This window comes from Haemaphysalis longicornis, unplaced genomic scaffold (assembly GCF_048455015.1).
Source record: "Haemaphysalis longicornis isolate Haplotype H1 unplaced genomic scaffold, Haemaphysalis longicornis Haplotype H1 scaffold_6, whole genome shotgun sequence".
Classification (NCBI taxonomy): Eukaryota; Metazoa; Arthropoda; class Arachnida; order Ixodida; family Ixodidae; genus Haemaphysalis; species Haemaphysalis longicornis.
In genome coordinates, this window is record NW_027526407.1 from 98,701,813 (window position 1) to 98,727,809 (window position 25,997).

The 25,997-nt window shown below is 48.8% G+C and overlaps 1 protein-coding gene across 2 annotated transcripts; it reads left to right on the forward strand.

Annotated features, from left to right (window-relative positions):
• Nucleotides 1-512: 512 nt before the first annotated feature.
• On the forward strand, nt 513-25,240 carry LOC144141081 (iris-like). Of its 2 annotated transcripts, none has more exons than XM_077672603.1 (6): nt 513-1,727; nt 7,193-7,415; nt 12,023-12,290; nt 13,636-13,966; nt 17,545-17,689; nt 23,025-25,240. In XM_077672603.1, exons 1-6 carry the CDS (start codon nt 1,576-1,578, stop codon nt 23,361-23,363), a joined length of 1,458 nt encoding a protein of 485 aa, XP_077528729.1. In that variant the 5' UTR covers nt 513-1,575; the 3' UTR covers nt 23,364-25,240. The 2 variants fall into 2 exon arrangements, with proteins under 2 accessions (XP_077528729.1, XP_077528728.1); XM_077672602.1 differs by having other exon boundaries at nt 521-1,727; nt 17,545-17,719.
• The last annotated feature ends 757 nt before the right edge of the window (nt 25,241-25,997 follow it).

Sequence of the window (25,997 nt, forward strand, 5' to 3'; positions counted from 1 at the left end):
GCTATATCAATCTGAACAAAATATGAATCACGGTAAGCGAGGTGAGCCCCACGGTCTTACTTTCTGAATTTATTTCCGAAAGCATTTTTGCGGGTGTTCTGCAGACTCGATGAGCACCGCTATGTCATCTACAAACCACAAATACATCAAGTATTCTCCGTCTATTAGTAATCCCGTGTTTCCCCAGTCAAGCGTCGTGCATACCCCTCCAAACAAGTTGTGCACAGTTTTGGCGAGATGGTATCACCCTGTCGTACGCCCTCTCGGATCGGGAATTAGTCGATTTGGTTGTTAAGTATAATCCGGCCAGTAGATCCTTTATGTATGCCTTCTAGGAGTCATCTGTAGGTCCCTTCTATCGCCTGGAATTTCAATGCTTCCAGTACGGGTGCAGTGCTCATTGAATCAAACACTTTTTCGCAGTCTATAAATGTCATGTAAACGAGGATTATTATTCTCTTCGGATTTTTCTATTACTTGATTGACGACGTGGATGGGATACATTGTTGAATATCTATTCTTCACCACAGCCTGCTGTCTGGGTTGACAGGAATATAGGCTGTTACTTAGTAGGTTAACTATTACTTCGGTAAAAAGATTGTGTACAACTGTGAGTAAGCGGATGGGTCTGCAGTTTTTAAGGTCTTTGATGCCCCCTTTTTGGTGATCGGAATTATGTTGGCGTATTTCCAGACTATCGGCACCTTTGAATCCATAAGCATTCCGAAAATAGTTCAGCAAGCTTTAACAGCTCATTATCTCCTCCTTAAAAGATCGATGGCTATGCCGTGGGCAGCTGAAGCTTCTCCTCTTGTCATGTCCTTGAGAGCCTTTTCCACTTCGTCTTTTGTTATTAGTGGAACTACGCTTAATAGTGTTTCCCGGTCGAACGTCGCAGGCGTATAGCCAGGTGTGAATTCGTTGCGCTACTTTTATTATCTCGTCGACGTTGTGTGTAATGTGACCCTCCTCATCTCTGAGTGCGTACATTCTGCATTTGCGCATAGCTGGCTTATTTTTAGTTGGTCTAACGCTTCTTCCTACTTCCAGTGGCCCTAGGAGGAGGAGGAACGCCTTTAGTGATGAAGAGAAGTCAGCCTGGCAGCGAGCTTGGCCTGCTACTCCACATGAACATGAGATGTGCGAAAGTGAAATGATGATGAATGGGGCCAATTAGCCACTACCGACACCTGCTTTGGCAACGTCGTCATTACAGCTACTTAAGAGAAACACACTTCAAACAATTTCTTCTGTGCTACGAGGACTCGATCAAAACGGAAGAGGAACCTGAAAAGACAAGGCGCTTTTATACCGCACATGTAATATAAGCGTTCAGTTCAGGACAAAGCATACAGGATGCGAAATCGATAAACCCTTATATTTTGCCGATTAAGGTAGGAACGGGCGTTACGTAGATGCAGTTATTTGTTGCTAAGCCGAGCTTTGCCTGTTTTCATCCAACTTCACTAGCCTAGGCCAATCTTTGTTCTCTGGTAAGCAACATCTTCCCGAAGAAGAAGAAGCAGTAAGGGGAAGAAGAAGACGACGCAATCCAAAGAGGAGACGTTAACCAGCATGGGCCATCAGAGCAGCCGACATTCGCCCACGACGTCCGCAGCTCCCGGCGTTGTGACGCCGTCAAAGAGGGAAAACACCATTTCTGGTACCAGCGGGAGACCCTCATCGACCAGTATTCAGGCCGATGGCCATCACTTCGCCGAAGGATGGTGAGTAGCTGTGACATGCCCTCCTACACAGAAAGGGAGTATCTGTTCTCCCAGCAACTGTCAGAATTACCGTCAGAAATTTCTCACGGCAGTCACCCCTCATTGGCTTAGCATGCTACGCGGAGATTCGGCGGGATAAATAATCCCTACAGAGCCATGTTTGCTGCTGCCCCTGTAGTGCTGTGGTATAGTACTTGGTTTTAAACGAGAAGGTTCAGGTTAGAATCCGAAAATACGATTTTTTTAGCTTTCAGAATTTTTCAGTCATCATGATTTTGTTAATACTTATTTTTCTCTGCTTTTTACTATATCAAGAGCTTCACGAACGGGACTTCTAGAATGGATTGAATTACGTTTAATATAGGTTGTATTCTGTGTCGTTGGGCTTGGTTAGATTGAGTTTGTTGCAGTTGGGTTTGATTTGAGTAGGTTGTGACGGCTTCGATTACGTTACGCAGGTTCGGTGAGGTTATATCGTGTTAGGTTACGTTGGTATTTAATATTATTCAGCAAATCTCTGGCCAGCCAACTTTTATGGAAACTGCCATGAGATTAGACGCAGGTGCAAAAAAATATCACGGTTGTAAGCGGTACCAGTGTCATGAATATTTGGTGAATATTAAGGTCTGCATTTGCAATTCGTTACGGCGAATTGAAAGCCCCTGTTCTTTGAGAGTACTTGTACGAAAATGGAGGCCGCTTTAGGTGAGAAGAACTCTGAATTTATTTGCCGTAATGCATTCAATTTACTTCGTTATAAAATATTTCCTTTGAAGAGCAACGTAGATCATGATCATATGCACAGGAAGACGTGCACTTGGGTGGCACTTGAGTGGTGCACTGACAACACCGCTGTATCATCAGTGTAACAATTTCGCGAGCGAGATACACGCTATTTAATGCATGGTTTAAAAGAAATAAGAAAACTCAGAGGCAAGCACTGACCTAAGGCACCAAATTACAGGAACGGGTGAATGAACGTGCGGGAGGCTTTTGTGCTGCTCTGGACGATAGCTCGCTCATGCTGATAATTATCGCCAAGGCCACCTTCTCCTACTCAATAACGTTACTTTTTCAAGCAAAGCTTTCTGGCTCTGCCAGCCAACGGTTCTTTTGTGGCGTGCGGTAGAACAAACTCTTAAAGCGTCGGAAGCGGCGACAGTGGGAGAGAGGGGGGCGGAGGGTTTCACTCACGGAGCATACTAGAGATGGGGCATCGAATTTCCGAGCGTTCCTCCCCGCGCGGGAGTGCCTGCTTGCTGGCGGCGGCATCCGCGGTGCGACTTTGTCGTCTGCTTTAGCGGTGGTTGTTTTGGCCCTGTTTCGGTGCAGCTTCGCGTCCATTGCGCGGTGGCTTCGCACTGCTTAACTTGCCGGACAGAGCCCCCAGGGCAACCCGCACCCGACGGAATTAAGTCGTCGTACGGCAAACATACGTTAAGGATTGGTTTGCAGGGCGGGAAAACAAAATGTACAAACCCCGTACAGACATCTGGTCGCCAGAGAAACGCTACCTATTGCGCACTGCTTGCCACAAATAGGACTCCGTTTTCTAAATTGGTGATTACCAATTCGCTTGTGTTTTAAGATGTATTACAACAAGCAAAAGTAGCAACAGGCTCCGATAAACAGCAATTATAAACGTTCCCTCTGGTTTCTCGCAATTTTCAAACTTACTAAGCCAACTAGATTAAACCAGTATAAATGGGAATCACTAAGCTCACATGCCGCATTTTTTCGGTGTCAGCACTTGTGTCGCGCGGTGGTGTAGGCCCACGCTAGCACATCAGGATGGCTAGGTTGCGCTGTCTCACCCTTCGAAAGACGCTCCTCATGGTTATCTCTCTCCCGACTCACGGCCGGACTACAGCGGTGGCGTCCGCCGTTCTAGCCCGGCCGTGGCCGACGCTGCGGCTGCGTTCTGGACGCCGCCCCCGCGAATCCCAAGTAACGACTGGCAGAATCTTTGGTTTCGCTCTTTGTAGAGCCACGTGTGTGAATTAAGATAACTTCGCATGGGCAATTGTTTTGCGTGTTGCTAAAGCTTTGTTTTCCAACCGCCTTTACAGCGTGGATATGAGCCAATTTTCGTTTGAGGTGAAAATTGATCGCCTCAGGTAGCTTGTCTTTGAAAGATAAAACTCGGAACTGTCTAGTGTGCAGTCAGCCCGCGAAGTAGGCAGTGCCGGCAGTTGGCATTTTATGATCTTTACCACTGCTGAGTTATTTTTATTGCCAGCTTAATATCTATTACAAGCGAACACCCAACCTAACAGTCCAAACCAACCCATTACGGTAGTTCTCGAATGAAGAACAGAAGCATCCTAGACACAATGCCGAAACACAATCAAATAAATCTTTATTACCAAATACCGAGTTCCAGAATTTAAAAGCGCCAGAAATTTGGCTAATGAATGCGCAAGGAATAAGACTGGTAGAAGTAAATACTCAAGGAGTTACGGTCGAACGCAGCGACTTGCCATTAAAAACCGGACATACAACCATTGCGCCACACCACACGTAACTGTTCTGTCTCGAGAAGCAGGGATTCCCGGCATAATGAACTACCAATGTACAAGTAATCAGGGGACCGCGCCATTACAATATTCTTACCGGTGGAACGGCCGGCTGACGGTAAAATATCGACATTTAAAAAAATTACGGGCAGCTGTGCACTAGTGCGCGAGGACTGTGCAAACATCGAAACTGGCGATCCCGTGTAGCTAGTTATTGTTGGTTCGGCATAGTTTATTAATGACTATAATATCCGGGCAGCTGCACGGGTGATGCCACCACGCGGCACTACCTTCGTTAGTGGAATGAGCCGGTGCATTGGACTATGCATCCCCGCGTTGTTTTTTGCCGTGTTTGCTTCGGTGCTTTGAAATTTTGATGGTGCTATGAGCGGATATGTGCGGTGAAACAGTCTAAACAGATGTGTTGGGTTCTTAGAGGCAATAACGGCTACGTAAACTTGTCGGACGCTTCTAAAGTTTGGTGTGGGCTACAATGACATGAGCGCTTATTGCAGCGATCTATGCTTGGCTCCACCCGTCCTGAGTAGGAATAAAACTACTATCATTAGTAAGCATTCCCTCTTAAATGCACTAACGGCTACGTAAACTTCTTTGACGCTTCTAAGTTTGGGAATGCGCTACATTGAAATGAGCGCTTTATGCAGTGCTCTGCGTCTGGCTCCGCGCGATCTGAGTAGGAATAAAACTATTTATATTAGTACTTATTTCTACTACTTTAAATTATCTTCACTGGTTTTAATGACTGCTGTTTCCACGCCATCCTTAACCCTGAGATACCTCGATATGCGTGTTTTGAAGATAAAGGCACTTACGTACGAGATCGATTAACGTGTGACCGTGAAAACGTCGTCACCGTTTACACTTTCTGTAACGGTGTTTATGCCTTCGGTTTTGGTGAGTGACACTGTGACAGCATGGGAGCCTCAGAGCCGAAGCAGAGCTCCCACGTTTGTAGTGGAGATATTTATCAAGAGCAAAAGTTATTCAACAGCCCGACATACAAACCATACCCCCTCCTCTTTCCATTTCACCACCTGCGTGGAACAAAGGCTCACACTGATAGTTAAAAAGGTGGCAGTGTTAACGTCATCCTGTGTTTTTTAATGCTGAATTGTTCTTTCCCGAGCAGCTAAAAAATCGTGAAATGCCTTGTGAAAAAACCAAAAACGCGCGGCTAGTTGCCTCAAATAGGGGTGAATCAGCCGAAGTCCTCCAGCCCAGACGCATCTCCGACAGTCGGAAAGCACTTAGGATTTGGAGAGGAGTGCATAGAAGTACAAAATTAAACATCAGAATCATCCATCCCTCCGTTTAGCGAAGACGATAGTTGAAGGCGAAGCTTTCTGCGTGCGAAATCGAATCAGAAATGGTCAGTCAAGGACGCCGCGATAAAAAGACCAAACTGCATGCTGGTCAAATTCAAAGCTCAACTAGTCGAAGTTTAAATCGAGAAAGCAACCAAGGCAACCCACACGAGAAAAGTTGGCGATAAACCATAATCGTCGTTAGACGGGGGAGTGCACGATTTTTCAAGCGTAGGTGGCAGCTTGTAAAACGAGCGCAGCGTTCAGTAGTGAAACTGAGTAAAAGTTTTCGGCAACCTCCTGTGTCTCGCCCTTGAACCCCGCAGGAATTTTTTGAAAAACCATTAACCAACTATCCAGCAACCATTGCAATCCTTGTAAAGCAATGTTTTTCCACGGGAAGCAGTAACGTTCTGCTATCATGCAGTATTTATTCTGTAAACGATTCCCGATGACTGTAGTAAGTGTATTTCTGTGAAATTAAACACTTTTCTACCGTAGTTAATGAAGTTACGGAAGCGTCATCCATCGCGATTTCTCTTTTGAGGTAAATCTTAGAATGCACTCCCCAAAATTGTCTCTCGCTTGTCCACGACGCCGTTTCGTCATCAACTGACAAAAGCCAGCGCCGCAGAATTCTGGATCGGCTGAACACACCGGCTTTGTAGCAGCATTTACCTGCGATATATTCCTCGATACGCCAAACTGCACGCAAGCATGAAACATGTACACGAAGGAACGGACTTGCACTTCCAGCTGGACTTCCAGCTTGGCGTATTGAGCGTCGTCTGCTAGCTGTTATTACTGAGTATTGGCGTAAATCATAACTCATAAAATGCCTCGTAAAGGTGATTTGCACACTCAAGATTTACTGATCTGAAAAAAAGTCCTAGTGGTTATCTATGCTTTGCGAGCCGCTGAAGCGACAGTGGTACCATACAACGGCCGCTCGGTCCCTATGCTTGGACTAGGCCAACTTTTTTGCCGGGTGTCATGTGAAGTTATGCTTCAAGGTTTGGTGAAGTTTTCTACGTGCTGTCGTCGTTAGCCCCTCAAAGTGCATGAACACTCGTTAATTAAAGTAGGCTGTACATCGCACGCTCGCTCACCGGCTTTGCGTTGCAACCTGTTGTAACTCCAAGATTAGCGGAGCGTGCGCAGTGGGACGAGCGTTTGGTCGCAAATTTTGAACTTCTGTCGTCACCTTTCGGCTTGTGTGGTCTGGCATGTGGAACCTCAACTGAGAAGTCGATACACACTATGGCTGTTCGGCGTTTTGTATTCTTTCATTTTGGCATCAATTCTCGTTGCACTATCAAAACTGCCCCGCTCATCGCAACAAGCGATAAAGCGAGCCACGCCGCTTCGGCCGCGTCGGGTTCGCAAAGCCGTGCTTGTATCAGTTGTATCGAGCTTCCGACAGGTGGCGACACGAGTCCCACCCGAGCAAGGCGGGGCAAAGCTGCGGTATCGGCGCGCGCGATGACGTCACTGCTTATGGAGGTTTACCCGTTTACCTGCGGTGGTTAGCCGGCCAACAACGAGCTTAAACAGCACCGCTGTTAATAACCCACAAGTGACTCCCAGAATGTGCAGCTGAATCAATGTGGCGACTGATGCGCAGGTTTGAAGAACTTACGCCCGACTGGGAGGCAGTCCTGACACGCAGCCTATTCCAGCTGGGCATCAACCTCCTGCACGAGCTTCGCCGCTCTTCGACCGACGGAGGCAACGTGCTGGTCTCCCCATATGCCGTGGCCAGCGCCCTGGAAGAGCTGCTGGCTGGCGCCAGGGGGGAGACAGCCCAGCAGATCGCCTCCGTGCTGCACGTTGAATCACCACGACAGGTACGGAAAAGAAATGTCTGCTTGCTTTAGTGCCAATATCATCCAAAGACGAGAGCAGTCTGTCGTACTGTGACGCAACGTTCCCCCGCTCTCCGCTCTTTCCCTTCCCCTCGCTCCTCTCGTGATGAATGAAGGTTGGTTCAATGCAATTCAACCATGCCGCCTTAGCACTGCTCGCTCGCCATCTTTCGCGACAGCGCTAATCCTCTTCTTTGGTTTTTGTTTCTTGTATTGCCTGGAAGAGCACAAGCACGGGAGCTTGGTTCCTTGCCTTTAATGTGCATGAGGCAGAGCCCATCTGCGCTGTTCATAAGGCCTCATGTTTTCATTTGCCAGCGGCGAAACATAAACCAAACGTGTATCCTTAACTAAAAGAACGTGGGAACCCAGGGTTATGTATCCGACAGTTTGCCCCAAAAGTGCGCGATCTTTCGTTTGCGCTGGCATTTTGGGCCAGTACAGCAGTTTTAGTATTTCGGAAGGGTTCTGGCTATATTTGCTGGTCCTTCACGAACCTCTTCTACTTTGGCAATAAAGCGGAAATAAGGGACAGGGAGATAGACGGGCAGGCATACATCAGAGGAAGACCTTCGTAGTTGAAGGCATCCTGTAACACTTTTCTCTAAGCCTCTCAGATTGTAGTCAATAAACACATCCAGAATAGGGCTCACGAAGTACGTCAGCCAGCAATTAGGGATCTATGCCCAACATAACTTCAAAACTTGCTCAAAATATTTTTCTCTCTGTCCGCCCTTCTACCCCTTCCCTTTGGCTCAATGAACGTTTTGACACCACCACTATCCTGCTACTTCCGTTCGTCGAGCACGTGAAGTACATCATTACAGCGATGTAGCGGCTATTGCCCGCATTTCCTACAGTTGCAGCAATAAACACATTCGGTAGCCACTTTACAAAATCTCCGTAAAGCAAAGCAGAAAGGGAAGGCGGACCTGATGCCACGAGCTAATGAAACAGGACAGCTTTGCGCTTGCGATATCTGAAGTTTGCACAGTGCTTCCAGAACCAAAAGAATGAAAGCGTTGATCACAAATTTGCAGAGCATCTTTAAGTATCCCAAAAAAGGGTACCATCGACTTTGGAAACGGCTCGTATCTTATTGCTTCGCAGCAAGGTCGAAAATCCCGGCCATATGGACTTGGTATGGCAGAGAAGGAACATGAGGTGGCGTGATATTTATTACGCCAGGCCCCTCAATACCGTTCTCTCTTCTTCCCTTCCCCTACGTGATGGTATTGGTGGCTCCAGACTCGCGTCCCAGAATACAAACAGGCGCCTGAGGAGAGCGTAAAATACGAAGACGAATATTTGCAGAGACGGTACGAGATAATCAGAATGGCGTGACAAGGGGAACAAGAAAGCGACAAACGAATTGATCCTAAGCACGCAGAGTTTCGCTAGGGGGAAAATCTAACACGTGCAAGCTCAGATCTCATCAGGCATGCGTCCGTAACAGGTAAAAAATCTGGCATGGCGCAGTCGTTGTTGAGGCGTTGAAAGCCAGTGGTTGTTGGCGTCCTCTCGGTAGTCGTCACGGTGTGTATCTCGTCGCCCAGTCGATGCCGGCGATTCACTGCGCGGTCGTCGACGGCCAGCTAGAGGCAGTCCTGGGCCTGCAGCAAGGTTGGGTTTCCGGGCGTCTTGAACGACGGCCTCGGGAGACCGCGGCTACCGCATCTTGCGGACAGCCCTCAAAAGCCTTGCTCCTTAGAATACACTTATGCTACCCTCCCCAATCTGTTCTTTCTTTTCTTTCCACGTCACTTTTATTCTCGGGGCTATAGGTGACTGGTAAAAAGCACAAAGGCTCATGGATGCATTGTCTGCTCCCGCGGAGTCCCACCACTTCCGGTTCGAAAGCTCTCTTGGCCTCCCGTAGGCCGGCGGCTTTCACGTGAGCGTGTGCTTGTTGTTGATCTTTTTCCATCGAAAACAAAAAACGCTCATGCATCGCGCACTCAATGAATAACAACGACGAATCCTAGCTGGGGCTCCTCTGAAAGGTAAGCACTCTGTGACGAATAAACAACACGCACACGCGCGCGGAAAAGCCGTCGGCCTACGGGAGGCCAGGCGAGATCTCGAACCGGAAGTGGCAAGACGACCCACCCATGAGCCTTTGCGCTTTTTACCTGTCACCTATTCTGCCGGCTCAACTGAGATGACACCTATCCGGCACATACCCACAGAAGGCGATTATCCATGGTCTGCCGTGTCATCATTATCAACTTCGTCGTCTAAGCCTTTGCCGACGCACACACCACTTCTGTGACAACGTCATCTCATCACGATGTCACCTCATCACAATATACTCACGTAGACCCACTACTTTTCTTCCGTGATACCAGCCTGCATTACAGCCCCTCACGCAACTCAATTCCACTTTCTCACCCCTTGATATCCCCCTAAAATCAGCTCTCTGGAGACATATCCAAACACGAACTACTTCCCCACTCGAGGCGTCCTCACCCACATATTACCATCCCTTCCCCCCCACCCCTTGCCCGCACTGCGAGGACTGCAAAGATACCCCCTCGCCATCTGCTACTGCTACGCCCTGCTTCCTCTCCCTCTAACCAACGCCCCCGATTCTTGGCTCACCTCTTTCGTGCTTGGCCGCCTAGGGTCACTGCGCCAAGGTCGAGAGGGCTCGGGCCCCTAGAGCTGTCGTTACCTTGCTGAACCACTCCAATTCAGCCGGGCCAGGAATGAAACACCTCTCTTTCTATCGCCCCCTCTAAGTGGTTGTTTTTCGCTTTGTTATGGTGAATGTCAATTCAACGCGCATTATAAATAAGTGAACGCTTGAGCTCCCGCTTGGCACTTAGACTTTTCCAATATATGCATCAGGGTTTCTTGGTCTGAACAATGGGAACATGCATGAGCCATGGCAGAGGCTTTAGTACTTTGGAATCGTCTCGCAAGAACAAAGCAAAAACCGAACAACATTCTCTCACTTTGCCTAAGAAAGACCATAGTCTTAAGCATACGCCTATACTTAAACCGATTTGGCGAAGCACACGTCACTGTTTCGTGTTTCGTGATCACTTCTTAGCCAAGCTAGCAGCTACGTTAATTCCATCGCACAAAAAAGGTTTGGAATGAGTAGGCTTGTAGGGCTGGGAAAGGTGCCTCGTCCGTTACGATAATTTTTGCGGCTGTATTCATCAAAACATTTATGGTGTTGCCTGCTCTGCTGCTACACATGATAAAAAACGCATTTGAGTATCAACTAATCGGCCACTTCTCACTTTTAATGCGCATAGTGTAAAACGTCCGGGAGAAAGCCAAGCGCATTCCAACTGAACTAACCAGGTGCACTATGATTCATACGTACACAAGTGTCAGCAGGTTGGCTATTTCCCTGTACAGGCGCCCATCTATCCATTGCACCGGTGCCCCTTTTCGCAGTTCAGTTGCCACAGTCGAAAGCCCTTGCTCTGTCATTCGCTCTACACATTCGTCGTTGCGGCTGTTTACATGTCACCCGCCGTGGTAGCTCACTGGCTAAGCACAAGAACGCGCGTTTAATTCCCGACCATGGCGGATACCTTTCAGATGGAAGCGTAAAGCAGCAAAAATGCCAGTATGTTAAGCTTCGTTTAAAGATGCCCCGATCTTCAAGGTTAGTCCGTAGCACACCCCTCTCCGGGGCGCCTCATACCCCAGACATTGCTTGGGCGCCTTAAAGCCCGAATTTGATAAAAAAAGTAACTGCGCATTTAAAGACTGGTTGTCACAGCGGGCGAAATCACTGATTGGGACCGCGTAAGTCGTGCCACATGATACGACGTAACCGCTTCGTGACCATAATGAACGGAACGCGGGCTACGCGGGCTGAGAATGCGAAGTTTCTTTTCCGTAAGCGATTCTGGAGGGGAACACAGCAAAATACTACGCTTTGGCGTGAAGAAAGATGGATAGTCTAGCAACCACGCATTTCTGCTCGTAGCAAGGGGGAGCCTATCGAGATCGCCACTTGATTGAGATCGAGTTCTTCCTTCGCTGCTCTTGCACGGCGTTACTGCTCTTTCTTCCCGCAAGTGAGATTTGACTTGTCACCCACATGTACGAGTGGACGACACTCTGATCGCAGCGTTCGTCAAGTGCCGGCAACACCGTCGTGGGCTACGTCGGAGAGCCGAGACAGATAGAGTGATTGAAGCGACAGCAAAGGAAGCCGGAGTTGGGGGAAAGCAGGACCAGAAAACGTGGGCGCTACTTCTTTCCTGTATATATGTGTTCTCACTCAGCAAGTACGTGATCTTATGCGGCTCATTTTGTGACAACCGCTACGGCCTTCGCCACGCAACGACGCCTTCGGTCGTCATCCATCTCTGCAGCTACCCTAACCCACCCGAAAACTTGCGCATTTCGCCGCTGCGCTTTTCGCGGTTCGCAGACGGTACACGCGTCACCAATATACGCTCTGTCCGTCGATCGCCTTCTGGTCTGTCCGCGCTCTCGTCTACTCGCTGTATCCTTCGTGTGAATGCTTCCTTCCGCCGGACCCTCTCCTGACGTCATGCCACGTCACTAGTCCGGCTACGGACATGTCCGTCTTGTGAATCCCCTTAACGCGCGTGCAGGCCAACCCGTATTTCGTGGACCGTGACCAGCGCCTCCCCACCAGGTGGCGGAACGACGTGCAGATGCGCTTCGACATGGACTACCTGAACAGCGTCCACCACGACAAGTTCCTGGCCACCGTAGACACCTCGACTGAGAAGGCTGCGCTGCGCCTGGAACGCTTTAGCTGGGACTTTGCCGGTGATGCCGAGCGCAGTCGGGCCGACATCGACGGATTCGCACGCCTCGGTAGCAACGCCTTCGAACCGGATGAGATAATGCCGAAAGGTTGGGGTCTGTCTCACCAACCTCGAACTGATTGATGTCTTGATTGATCGTAATTGTCAACATTGTTCAGCAAAACAAAGACATCTGGCATATTTGGAATGAATTATAAACACATAACTGATACTACACAGCTCTTTAAATTACAAATAGACGTGGGCGTAGTTTTTGTGATAGTTAACTTGGGAAACGCATTTAAAAATTTTATAACTACAAAGTACAAAGGAAGATCGCGTAAAAGGCTGGAGATCGATGAGGCGAGCCGTAGAGTAACAAAAGGTCACTAGTTGTCCGCACAGCAGTGTCAAAGCGGAAAATTGAAATAAATGTAGCAAAAGTGTTTTCCGTATGTCTTCTGATGACGTAGGCGGGACGGGAACCGAATGAGAGTTCGGCAAGGTAGATATCAGAGGCAGTTACGTGGCAGACGTTGCAACAGGCAACTGTATTTTGACGACAGAAGCACTGTCAATGCTCAAGTTGCGGCTAACTCAATATTAACAGCTCACAGGTGACGGACTATGAAAAGGTGGGAGAACTAGCAACTAAAATTTTAATCAATGCTTTCGATGACGTTTGCAGCGATGCACGCAGGTACCCGAGCTATTTTACCAACACAGCTGTTTAAGCCGAGCGTTATTCGACAAGATCGTCGGATCAAAAAACCTCGCGGAGCGATAACATCACCACACGTTGATTAGCAACCCCTGGCCAATCTGTGCATAGGTTTGCGCCCGCTTCCGTAGCCTACGCATGGCTCTGCGGACCTTCACCGGCGCCCGCCAAGCCGTGACGTTACTGCGTAACGCATGGTATGAAGCATCGCATACAGCGGCGGCGTCCAAACCTGTGCGGAGGCTTACGCCACGTGAGGAGGTCGCAAAAAATAGCACCAAAAATTCCGAGCGTATGTGAGCGTGTGTCTCTTGAGGAGCCCCCGGCGTCAGCCAGTCCGGCCTTCGACAACACTCTGCGCAGGTTTCGTGGCGTTAGCTGTGGCGTGCTGCTCACCTTGCCAGTTCATGCGCGTTCGCGCCTGAATTGGGGGGCACAGATTTGTTTTCGCCCTACCGACGCCATGCTAGCAAAGCCGGATGCTGCGTATTCAAGCACATGCTAATGTGGTCCACTTTTGGAGAGGTGTGAAAGCCCGCGGACTTTTGAAATCGATTCGGCCTGACAGTCATGGGAAACTTTCAGCGGCAAGTTCGGAAATTCATGTGAGGTCCGACAGCCGGGTCACCGACGAAGGGAGACCGCCTTGTCTGCTGTGCGGTTTCTTCAGCCTTGCAACACCTGTGCAAGATGCGTCAGCATTTTTCTTATTGATTTATCTTCGCTCTTGCAGGTTCCATCACGTCGTCGTCGCTGGTATGCCTGCTGAGCTTGCTGGACTTCCGGGGCTCGTGGAGCCACGCGTTCGACGACCGCACGGCCAGCCACCACCCCTTCTACGAGACAGCCGATGCGCCGCCCACCGCGGTGGTGATGCTGCACCAGACGGGCCACTTCCGCGTCGCCACCTGCAGCGACCTGCATGCCACGGCCCTGGAGATCCCCTACCAGCCGCCAGGACACGGCACCGAGTGCATCCCTTTCTGCACGGCCACGCAGAGCGGATGTTCTTCCGCATCTTTCTCCAGAATGAGCTCCCCGCCAAGTGACACCCAGACGCCCACGTGAGCTCTCGGCATGAGCACCCGGCAGTGCAAGTTGTAGAAAGGTCTACTGGCAATGGTCACATCCTCTGTTTCTAGTAGGGGCAGGTGTGCTCCAAATAGAGGGGAAACATTAATGGTTTCAGCATTTATGAAAACAAGTTTGTTAAAGTTATACCGGAATCTCTCATAATAGCTCGGTTCAAAGTTCATCTGAATGTTCACTTCTACGTAAGACAGAAAAACGTAAACAAAAACTTTAAGGAATAATTGGTGGAACAATCTTAATGCATCAACAAATTCCTTCGGAGACATGTTAAGAACACCGTTATTCAATAAGCGCAGTCAAGGAGCCCTCTACGTTCCGTTTTCCTTTTTATCTAGTTCATTGTTGTGGTTTCTAATTTCGCATGATTGTAGGATTTAACACACCGACGGAGCGCACGCAATGAGGCGCGCGTAGTGGAGGGCTCCGGAATAATGAGGACACCTGGGTATTTTTAACGTGCGCGAAAGGGCGTACACACATGAGGTTTTGCTTTTCTCCTCCATTAGAAAAGCGACCGCCGCGGCCGGGAATCGAAGCCGCGTTGTAGTGCTCAGCGGTTTATATTTTCGCGTGTAAGTGGTAGCGTTTTTGAGGGTTTCCAACCCCATTTTGCAGATGTATTTACGCAGAATACGCAAATGAATTCTCCTACAATTGCCTTGCACTCTACAAGCGTCTCCGCACCCATCCAACACCAACGGGAAAGGGAAAAGGCCTCAGTTTTCTTTCCGTGACGTCACATAATGGGGCGGTTAGGTAAGACTGCGGAGTGGTGTTCAAGAGAGGTTTTCGCGTAGATGCGCCGTGAGGAATCTGTTTTTTTTTCTTTTAAAAATAACCTTGCAAATATCTAGAAAAATATTCGACGGAAAGAATATTAGGAGCGAAACATTTATTTACACCATCCAATTTTGTGTTCTGTTTGCGCTCTACAAGGAGGAATACAACCATTTGATATGACAAGTTGTAGGCTCGTTTTTTTTCTTTACTTATCGGCAGCATCGAGAAGTTTGCCGTTTAGCTTTTCACAGAAGGTAAAGTTTCATTAGTGCTAAGCTAAGCACCGGTATTATTACCGCCGTCAAGGTTGCTAATATTTCCTTACCGAAACTGTGACAAAGCGCTGGTCACCTTTCAGGGCAGAGATTCTCCTGGCTATGTAGCTGAGGAACGTTTCGCTTTAATTCTCTTGCAGAGAGCTTATAGTGTAAGGCTATCATAATTATCTGGTCCGTATTCATAATCATAATCATAATCTATCATAGTTATCATAATTATCTGGTCACTAAAACGTTTCAATACAAGCCAATGATGAAACAAAGGCGAGCGCGATGTATAATGGCGGTCCGTGATGACACAGACGACCTTGATGTGAGCCGCATAGACGCCAGCGCCAGATTCCTCTCTAGTGCATACTGTAAGAAACTCTATGGGTATGCGGCAAAACCTAATCTTGCGGCTGTGCGTAAATTGGCTTCTGTTCCTTGGCGAGCTCTTCACATTGTGCCCGGAAGTAATCCTCATATCCACTGACAGTGTTTACCTTTTCGACATTTGCCCGTGGATTACCCGATATTTTTTTTTTGGAATGCCCGTTCGAGTGCTTGTGAACTGAAGTACACTCAACTCAGACAGGCACCATCAGTGAGATCAACGTCACTTGTTTTGGCGAAAACATCGAGATTAGACACATTACAAAACCAATAAAAATGTAGCCGGAGAGTAATGCCCCAATGTCTTCGGCGTTATTCTCCACGTCTACGCGTAGGTTTATATGACGCAGCGTGCCATCAAAAGTGTCGTGAGTGCTATGTAGCTACCAAAGTTATGCTACCAAAGTGACTGCTATGCCGCTACCAAACATGTCAGGAAGTGATCTGATTCACGTGTAGCAAACGCTCTTTGCAAATTCAGGTTTTTTATAAGCACATTCGTTGACGCTTTTGTGCCTAATTGTAAGAACACCACCAAAGTGCATGCCATTTAAAGGAGATTTTTTTTGACGCAGCAGGGCAAATGGTGGGTTGGAACAATATAAGTTGCCGTGATAAAGAGATATCAAACCAGACGCATTTTACATGTATTGTGTTAATGAAGGGTAATGCTTCCTCGTAGAGATAGCATGTCTTCTACGATTTCTCAAAACTTAAAAAAAAATGCGCAATGCTCTAAAATAACTTTTCATGAGCCCTGTTGCATGGCTGCTTTAATGGTTTGTTTTTCCAAAGCCTAAGTTGTTTTTCTGCTTGCAAAGCTCCAACGGCGGCTTCGCGTATCGCGTTTCAGCATATCGGAGGCCGTTCCAAATTGGGTGATGTAGCTCTGGTGATGATTAGGAATGTGTACTGAAAGACGGATGAGCTAGCCAATGCTGTTGTCACTTTCCGGGCTTTTATTCTGGATGCAACTGTTCGCCGTAATGACTATGGGAAGCGTTATATAAATGTCTCCAAACCGAGTGAGAAGCACGTTTTAGAGTGTTATTCGTCTTTCACTGATTAGTCATGTAAATAGTCTCAGTGAAGCAAATCGGGTTTCGCTCATGAGGGCACTATTTCCAAGCGCAAGCAGTACTACCCAACACCTTCCTACGTCATTCATCGCGTTGCAACTCAAGCCCCTCCCGAGCAAGTTGCGCCTTCCTTTTAAATGCAGAGCATTTCTTAGCCTCGCCTCTTCCTGCGTCAGACGGCGTCCACAGCTCCGCTTCCGTAGCAGGTGCGCCTCTCCTTCCCTCCTCTCTCTCAACAGCAGCTGGCGCGCGCATGCGTCGTAGTCAGCCCATTCGCTCTGTCGCGGTCTCGGCGTAACAGGTGCGTGATAGCAGCGCGGTGGGTCGTGGAAGGGCGCGCGCTGCTTGCGCATGCGCGCTCTCCCCCCCGTACTGCTCTCCCTCTACTGCGCGCGCTGCCAATATAAAGCGGCTAGCGGTCGCTCGTGCTTCAGTCACTGCGTTGCTCCTTCCTTTCTTGGTTGACGCTCGCTCCCACGTTTACTCGTGTCTGCTACTCCAGCATCACGGAAGAAGCGATGGAAGCAACACTGCCTTCAACCAGTACTGAGGCCCCAATGCTCTGCATTTACTCGTGTTCCCCTCGCGGGAAGGCGCGGGAATTTTTTTTTTGATCACTTCGTTCGCTCGTAGCCTCGCTGATGCGGTACCACGTGACTAGACGAGCATGACGCGACTGCTTCGCCTGCGTTTCATCGCTTGGGGCCGTATGGGCGGCCTGGGCAAGAGCCTGGGCGTAGTAGCACATATCAGTGCAAGCGAACCACGGGACTAGGTGATGGTTTAATGGCTGCTCCGGCACTTTTTCGCTCAGTATGGTCATATGTGGCTCGCAGAATCAACTCTCTATTCGAACCTTTCAGCGCCAGCGAAAGAATGAGCCAACCACGGAGCAGGAAAAATAGCTAGAAGGCCTCCAGGCGGCGAAATCCCAGTCAAAGGCAAACTTTCAGGACACGCTGTGTACATAGTACTTGCATGTTGGCGTGATAACTAGGTTGAGAAGTGTCAAACCTGAGCCATTTTTTTTCTCCGCAGCTCTCACCCGATCGGAGGCCCGGAGCTGTCACTGGTTATTTTGCTGCCTCTGGACAGAGACGGGCTTTCCACGCTGGAGGAGAGACTTACCAGCTACACTGCGTTGCGCTGTCTGAGCATGCTGAAGCACCACGGAGTTGTTCACGTCAGTATGCCCATGTTTAGCATCAAGCAGGTATGACTCCACTGTACATAGAAGCTAAATTGTCAGCGTCAACGCATAGCTGTTCTGTGTAGAGCGCGGGCTGCAGTGACGCTGAGCAGTAAGATTGTATAGAGCGTTTTCTAGAAGCTGCATATACATTGCGGTGGCATGATTCCGTGCTAAGTTTACATTGAAACCAAGGCGAAAGTCCCCGCAAAACCAAATCCGCAACACAGTGGAAATTAAAAGGCTGGCCTTACTACTCTTCCCTACACTTGGCCAGTAAGCTTTATTTTATGGATTAGTCAAACAGCAGTTTTAAAACGCCTTCCCAGTTCCACCCAGTAGTACGCGAAATATTTTACGTGTCTGTGGGTTGTTTCACTAAATGAAAACCTTAGAAATCTGTCTTTTATTCTCATCACCTATAGCACGACGTGCTTTCATCAGAGGTACCGTGGTCAGAAGCCATGCATTACGTCTGGGTTTCGCTGGCGTCAAGTTCCTGACTGAGGACGCATCCTCCAACGCATCTGGATTTTGTTATATACTTTAAGGTCTCTTTATGACCACCTTTCGGTCCCGTACGACTCCCTTTAATGCCCCGTTCTTACTACCACACCCAGGTCAATTTTTAAATTCCTCTCTGGCATGTTGGGTACCGGTAACGTCGTCTCAAATGCGTTGGAGCCTACATTAGGAACGACCTCCCCCACCCCTCACTTCCACGTGTAAAAAACGTATATGACGAATCGAAAAAAATTTATCCGCATCAAGTGATGTCCGACAAATTGAACAACAAACGGAAAAAAATATTGGGGCATATTCGCGTTCGTTGAGCGGACAGGACAAACAGGGAAGCTCCCAGAATCGCTAAGCTTATTCTTGGTTCGACTAAGTTCATGCTGGCTGTGCTTGGAGGCTCGGCAAAGATTTCTGCGTGGTGTCCTCACTAGCCCCATATAGAGCAATGAACAGTCGGTCATTAAAGTATGTACAATGTGCGCGTGCTCACCGGCTTTCCGGTGAAGCTACAAGAGCAGCGGAGGGCGGAGCCGGACAAGCGTTTCCTCAACATTTTTGAACTGGGGCGGTATTCTCGTAACTGTCCCTTTTGAAAACGTCCCTTTTGCGTCCCTTTCATTGTGACGTACTTCCGGTTAAGCAGTGGACGTTGGCAGAATGAAGGAAGGTTAGCAGTAGGTTTGCCGCGCTTGTGTTACGTCACTTCCGGTTGTAGCTTTTAGCCAATCAAGGCTCGCCAAAAGGGACACTTTTGAAAGGGACGCAAAAGGGACAAATCTTGAGAATACCGCCCCTGGTTCGGTGGCCAGCATTCATCGTGTCTGGTATGACCTGTTCGACGAAAATAAAAGTCGGTTGACTTTATCTTTTATAGGTATTTGGGCTTTTTATTTGGCCATTATTTCTTCTCTCTGTGTCGTCAATACTGCACCACTCGTTGCAACAAGCGATAGAGAACGCCACCCCGACCAGCGTTTCCGAAAGCCGTGTTTCAACCCGTTGTATCGCGCCTCTGACCCGCGGCGAAACGAGTTCCCCCCAGAGTGCATTGAGGCGAAGGTACGGTGAAAAATAGTTTCCTACAATATTATTTGTATGAAACTCAATGGGATGAACCGGTGGAGGAGCGCGAAATGTCGTCATCGCTCGACGAGGTTTTCCTGCGCATGTTCACCGGCCCAACCATCAGCTTAAGCAGCATCGCTATTAAAAGAAAAAATGCGGTCGTCTTGCAATTTGCTGTAAATGGTTTCCATCGTGATGTTATGGTGACACAAGTGATATTTCGAGTATTTTAATCACTTGCTCGTTGACATACTTCCTTCCAAACAGGGGATGTTATGTTTATAAATTCCATACATCCATTTCGGTCTTCGTAAATTTGGCGTATTAGAACTAGTTTTTTATTACTGGAATAGACCGTGATTGCATCCTATCTGGTTCTTATATTATTATTGACCACGTAACTGTATTTCATTTAAATTTGTCATTGTACCTACCGTAACCCCTGATTAGGTGTGTAATATCATTGGATCCCTTTCTAGCCAATAGGCTGAGGAACCAGGCATCAGATCGTAGAATAAGTCACAATAAAAAAAGGCGAAATTCAATTTGAATTTCAATACGCAAAGAGTGTTGCTGCACATCTAAAACTGCGTTGACATGAATGCTACAGTAGCGGATCTCATTGGTTCGTCGAGTCGGGCAAATTCATCGTCTTTGCATTTACATCCATGCACATTGGAGACTAGCGCTGCCGAGTGTCATTTCTGAGAGCTGTGGGATTGCCTTTCCGGTGTTACCAGTTTCCGGGAGCTGGCAAATTAGTTGTGTGCGTTTTGGCGTCTATCGCGAAGTTGTTAAACACGAACATGTTAGGTAACAATGCTGTCCGACTCCAAATTCTATTGCTTCTGGCAGCGTGGACAAATCTCCATCTATTTTTAAATGCGGAGTTCTTCGCCGTAATGCGTGCGACGTCATCGGAAAACGCGTGGTCGTACTCCCTTCGTTTACCGCGTATGTGAGAACGCGCTTTACGAGGAGTGCCCGGCGGAGTCCACGCCTGCGCGTGGCGCTTGCGAAAAAAACTTACCAAGAAAACAATTCACGTACGTTCGGGCCTCAAGGGGGAGCACAAGACAGCTCGCGCTACAGGTATAGCTGTGAAATAATACGGAGCTTGGCTGGTAACTAGTTTTATAATTGGGGGCACCGTCGCTGTGGGTTCCCCAAGCCGCTTGGGGCACCATACTACGCATGCGCAGAAACCCAAGCCATCTTTGGAGCTTTGGTTTCGCGTTTAGAGCGCACGCTATATTATCGAAATAGCGGACGCCCCAAAGCTGGCTCCACGAGGCAGTTTGGGGGGAGTTCGCGTTCCTTGCGTCGCTCTCGCAGCCAGCGAGATGGCGCGAGGCCACGGCTGAAGCGAAACCTCCGGCTCATTTCCCGACCCACCCAATCAACTACGATGGTCGCTGAGCTAAATTTGTAGATTCCCCGCGTCGTTCATAAGAAATGGATAAAGCAAAAAATCGTGAAGCGTTTTCTGCCCTCGGTACGGTCCGCGCACACGCCGGCAGCGGCTACCCGCACTGCCCACGAAGCGACTCGAACCGGCGCTGACCACGGTAGCAAGCTTGCCGCCACTCTTCCAAATTAATTTGGTCGCGAAAAAAGCGTTCGACGTGCGGGAATGTTGATTTTAGTGTGGTGGAAACTTATACACAGGATTGTTATCAGCGGTGATTTTAAAAGCGCCGATCAGATATCTGCCGCGATTATAAGCTTACGCTGACCGGCCGCGGACGTTCAATGGTACTACGGCGGTTTCAACGCCACAAAAGATATGGAGCCGTAGCAGGGACACGTCGTCCACCTCCCTAACCACAGAGAAAAAAAATTCCCCCGCATTTCCCCGAGGGGGAGAATGTGAAAGTGCGAATGCACGGTTGTCGGCCCGCTTGCGGCGCTTGCGCTCGGCCCCCGCAGCCCACCGCCTCGCCGCCTTCTCTTCCATCTCTTCCATCGGGTTTGTAGTATCACGTGTACACCACGCAGTTATCAAGCCGCTATAACGCCGCTGAGTCGCCAACGCACGCCGCTGACGACGTAGTTTGAATGCGTTAAAGATATAAGGCGCGTTACTCACACTGATATCAGCGTGGCGTCCGTGGCTTAGTCGGTAGAGCGTCGCGCTGCGGCCGCAAAGTCCTCGGATCGAAACCTGGCGCCGGATGCTGTTTCTTTTTTAAATATAGAGGAGCACTGCGGACGCCGCCGCCGCCGGCGGTGGATGGTTTGGGGTCGCTTATAAAGTGCATTCGCACTTAAAAGAACCGCTTAAGCGGCGCATGGGCGCAACAGCACGTAGTTCGTCGGACAACGTTGCGTTAGGACGCACAAATGATAAATTTATAGAGAATGTGCAACACTACTTCGCACACTATTTTGAATAAGCTGCACTCTAGTTAAGTAGGCGGTGTTCCACGACGCCCTGTTGTGTCTCTTTAGGTAACTTCTTTTCTCGACGTGGTTGCCCGTTTACAGCGCTAACCGTCATGTTTGCACACGCCAGACACTCGGCATGTGATTGGCCAATAACGGCTTTTGTGGCTCAGCTAGAGCTCGGCCTCCGGTGGCTTTCCGTGTGACGCTACATCCGGTCACGGTTTCCTTGGCGATCATCGAGAGTTATAGCAGATCGGAAAAACGGTTCCGGTACGGTAACGTCTACCGTCTGGACACCACCGCGCATATGTATACGCAGAACCCTACCGTAAACCGGAGCGACTTGGCCGGACCGAGGCGTACCGTGTCAGTCGTTCCAAAGCGGACGGCCGCTTTGGAAGAGTTTGGTACGGTACGCTTGGCTCACACCTAGTCAAACGGATTGTGAATATGAGATCGTGTAAGAAAAATGAGGTTGCAAAAAAAAAAAAAAAAACGCGCGATTCTGACAGCTCAAGCAGCAAGCGAAACACGGTCCCGACCCAACTGCCGTGGCTTGTGTTGTCGAGCGACGCATGCACGATAGCTTCTTTTAGGTGAAATAAAGGCCATCCGGCAACATAACTAGTATTATCAGCAACATGGGGCCCGTCTACCAATCGGCGAGTGAGCAACAGGCGGTATCAGTGCGAGGGACTCTCAAATACAACGAAAAACTAGAAGCAGCCAGCCGTATGTACTGAGAGCCCAGCTTTACTTGCTGGCGCCATCTGTTGAGATGGCGGAGAGGAACGCTCATGTTCACGCAATCTCTACTTCAAATCTCCGTAGGGGCGTTGGATATTTTTTAATACTGCCTTTAGCGCTTTTGAGAACTAAAAACTAATATTTCTGCACAGGAAACGCCACGGACTCGCGAAGAATTGCCAAACGACGTATAATCCAAGTCGCTCCCAGTCACGCTCCCAGTCACGGTAGCATGTCCGGTAGTTACGGTCTGCTATAACTCTTAAAACAAGCCTTCCCTGTACGGTCCGGTAACGAATACCATGTACCGTACTGAAACCGTTTTTTTTTTTCATCTGCTATAACTCTCTAATCTTTCAGCAGACTTACCGGTGAGTAGGCGATTGCTCGGAACCCGATGTGGACCCTCTCGTGCTGTGGATTGTTCTGTTTACCTGCGATGCGATGCGACATGGCAATGCGACAATTCAAATCCGATACGCTACTGCCACATCTATGTAAACGCACTTGAAGACTTTCTTCATTTGCTGGTGTCTAAAACGCAGCGAAGAATATTTCGGTGCAAGTGGTTTTTCGGTGACTCTAACATCCTCGGTGGCTCCTTCACCAGGTCACCGAGCTCACTTCTGCCCTGTCCGCCCTCGGTGTCCGCGACGTGTTCAGCGACCGTGCAGAGCTCTGGGGAAGCACGGCGGGACAGAAGCGGGTGTCGAGCATCCGGCACGCTGCGGCATTCCAGACTTCTCCAACGGGCGGCCGGCACAGACATCACCACGGCCTTCACCCCCCAAGCGTTGCCGCGAAGCTGCCGCATTGTCTCGTGTCGCTGGTCAAAGCCCCGCACCCGAGCATCCATTTTACCGTAGACCGGCCCTTCGCCTTCTTCGTCGTATGCATGCACCCGGACACTCTTCTCCTGCTGGGCTCTGTACGAAAGATCACGTGGTGAACGGGCCAACGATGACCTATGTGAAGGGACCCTTCCCAACATGGCATTTTGTGCCTTATCAAAGTGCTTTATTGATTTATCACAGCGCCTTCTTTATTTCTTGTTTGGAGAAGGTCTCTGATACCTTTTAAACCACGTGATTAACTTTAATTCGTTATGCGAAGTATTTTGATATGCGCCTATGTCTATAATGTCCTGTGTTTGGGAACCCTACGAAAACTTTTGGAAGAGAACCGCGTAGCAAGACTGAACCTTTACAAGCGCCTCCACATTTTTGTTGCCATAACATTGTTCTTAACGGTATCAAGCTTCGAACTAGAGGGATTCATGTGATTGGCAGAGAAATACCCGGTTTTCTTTGTCTATTTTAGTTATACATGCTAATCGCTATATATGAACGGGACTGCGGCGAAGAGATGTTACAGCGGATAATCTTCAGCACTTAACCATGGAATCACTTCAAGTTGTTTTTTCGAATGAAGTATTTCTAAAGACAGTACCGAAGCAGCAAGCGTGGCTCGCAGGACAGGGTGCAAAAGGCGCTACTGACGCTCCGTATGCAGATATATTGCTTGGGGCAAAAGCATGATCTTGGCGCGCAGCACCGTTTAATTTTGTTGAAAAGGAAGGGTAGTTTGCTGTCACCTCGCCGAAAATAAACGGTTTTGCACAATATCCTAGCAGAGGACAGGGCCAATGCTGCTGTTAAGTGGCACTGTCAAATGGTGTGCTGTGTAGAAGCATGCATAGCTTGCATTTGTGAGGATTTTTTAGCTTGTCCTGTGGTTTCTCAAAAGATACCTTGAACAAAGCACGTTTCCTCTCGAAGACAAAAGTGTGCTTGAGGTGATGTATTATGTTGGTATCAAATAAAACATATTCGTTAGAGGCAGACCTGTATTTTTATAGTTGCAGTGCCGGATAATAACTTAAAAAAATCACTCAAAAAGTCACGCAAAAGAATAGCTTACCAAATCATCTAACGACGACGATGGTTGAACTCGAAGATTTTCGTGCGGGGTTGGTTGGTTGGCCAAAGATTCACAGCGAGTGTGTGTTACTCTGGAAGTATGCGCCGCTTAGCTAGGATAACCGCAGCAACTCCCGCGTTTGCAGTCCGCAGGCCCAACGTTGGAGTATGCAGGGTCTACGGCATGAATCGGTACTTGCTCCATGGCGTACACTGAGTACTTTTTCGAGTGGATGGCAGTTCAATGTGGTAAACCTCAAAATGCGACGTTAGCCCTAATTACCTAAACCTCGAAATTCTAAGCTAGGCTGGACACCCTGCGGCTAACAGCCTTACGGCATGCACAGCAACATCATTCTCATCGTACGCCGAGCTTGGGTAACAGCCTTCGACCTTCTGCTCAAGACGTGACGTTAAGCCTATATGCTTTGAGCCGTCGCAGGCCTGCGTCACTACCTCCCTCTGCTGCACATCAACCTTTAGCGGAAGAAGCTCGCGGTACTGTCGCGAACTTCGTAGGTAAGCGTTTTTGTTTCTGTGCACTTCCCTTACGATCATCATCATCGCCAGGAAAAGTTGGCTTTCCTGCAGTGCTCTTTGGCGCACTGATGTCGTCAGTAAGCGGATGAAAGCTTCGCGTTAAAACTCATTTTTTTTCTACCGTGGTCAAACTGAAAGCATTTACTTCTGAATACTTGCTGCGGGTTTGTTGCAGTCATTGGGCAGGGACTATGCTTTAAATTGTAGATCTGGCCGGCGGTTCGTAACCATAGTTTCAGGCTGCAATTTCTTGTATGTACAACATCCTTAGTGATTGTAAGTAAAAGAAATTATTTCTAAATCTCACGCTGGATATTTAAGAATGTGTGAGCATGCATTCTGTCTTCATAAGTCCTGGGACACATTTTTTCGCATATCCATCCTACACCGTACGCACCGTTATCAGCACTGTGTTTCAGTAGCTACGTTTTCGCTCCTTTCGCTCAGCAGGTACTGGCATCATTGCCATCATCCCCATTTTTTCCTTTTGCCCCCGCACTGGCTGCGGAATCGATGCTACAACGAGTACAGGCGGTGCCGGGCGTGTCTACCAGTTTTCGTTAGAACCTCGTGAACCGTTGTCGCTTGCCATGCATCTCCCCGTTGTTTAGGGCAAAGCAAACTGCAGGTACATTTCAGGCAAAATCTGTGTACAGTAGAACCCCGTTGCTACGGTCCTCACTGTTGCGTTTTCCTAGATGTTACGTTATTTGTCATCGGTCCCGGCATAGCTCCCATAGGATGTAATGTATTGCGAACCGCGCTGTAACGTCGCAGTTCTGGGCCCGTTCCCGTGTGATGCGTCGCAACCTGACACTCCGAAGCCGCTTGGGCACCGCCATTTTGGCTTTTGATGAGTCTTGGCCAGGCTTTGTTACTGAACTGGCTACAAGAAGCCACAAGTGAGTTGGAGACGTCGTCATTAGATGTTCATCCGACGAAGGCGCTATGACCATCGTCACTGTGCTTACAACAGAAGTTTCACTTGGGAATGAAGGAAGTGAAGGTTTTTAGCATTGCCGCACTGTCGTAACGATGCGGTGCTCCGTTTTTAGATTAGGTCAGTTAGCAATGAGCGCGGCCTTCGTGTACCACGGCGCGGGCCGGTGCTTCCACCGACCAGG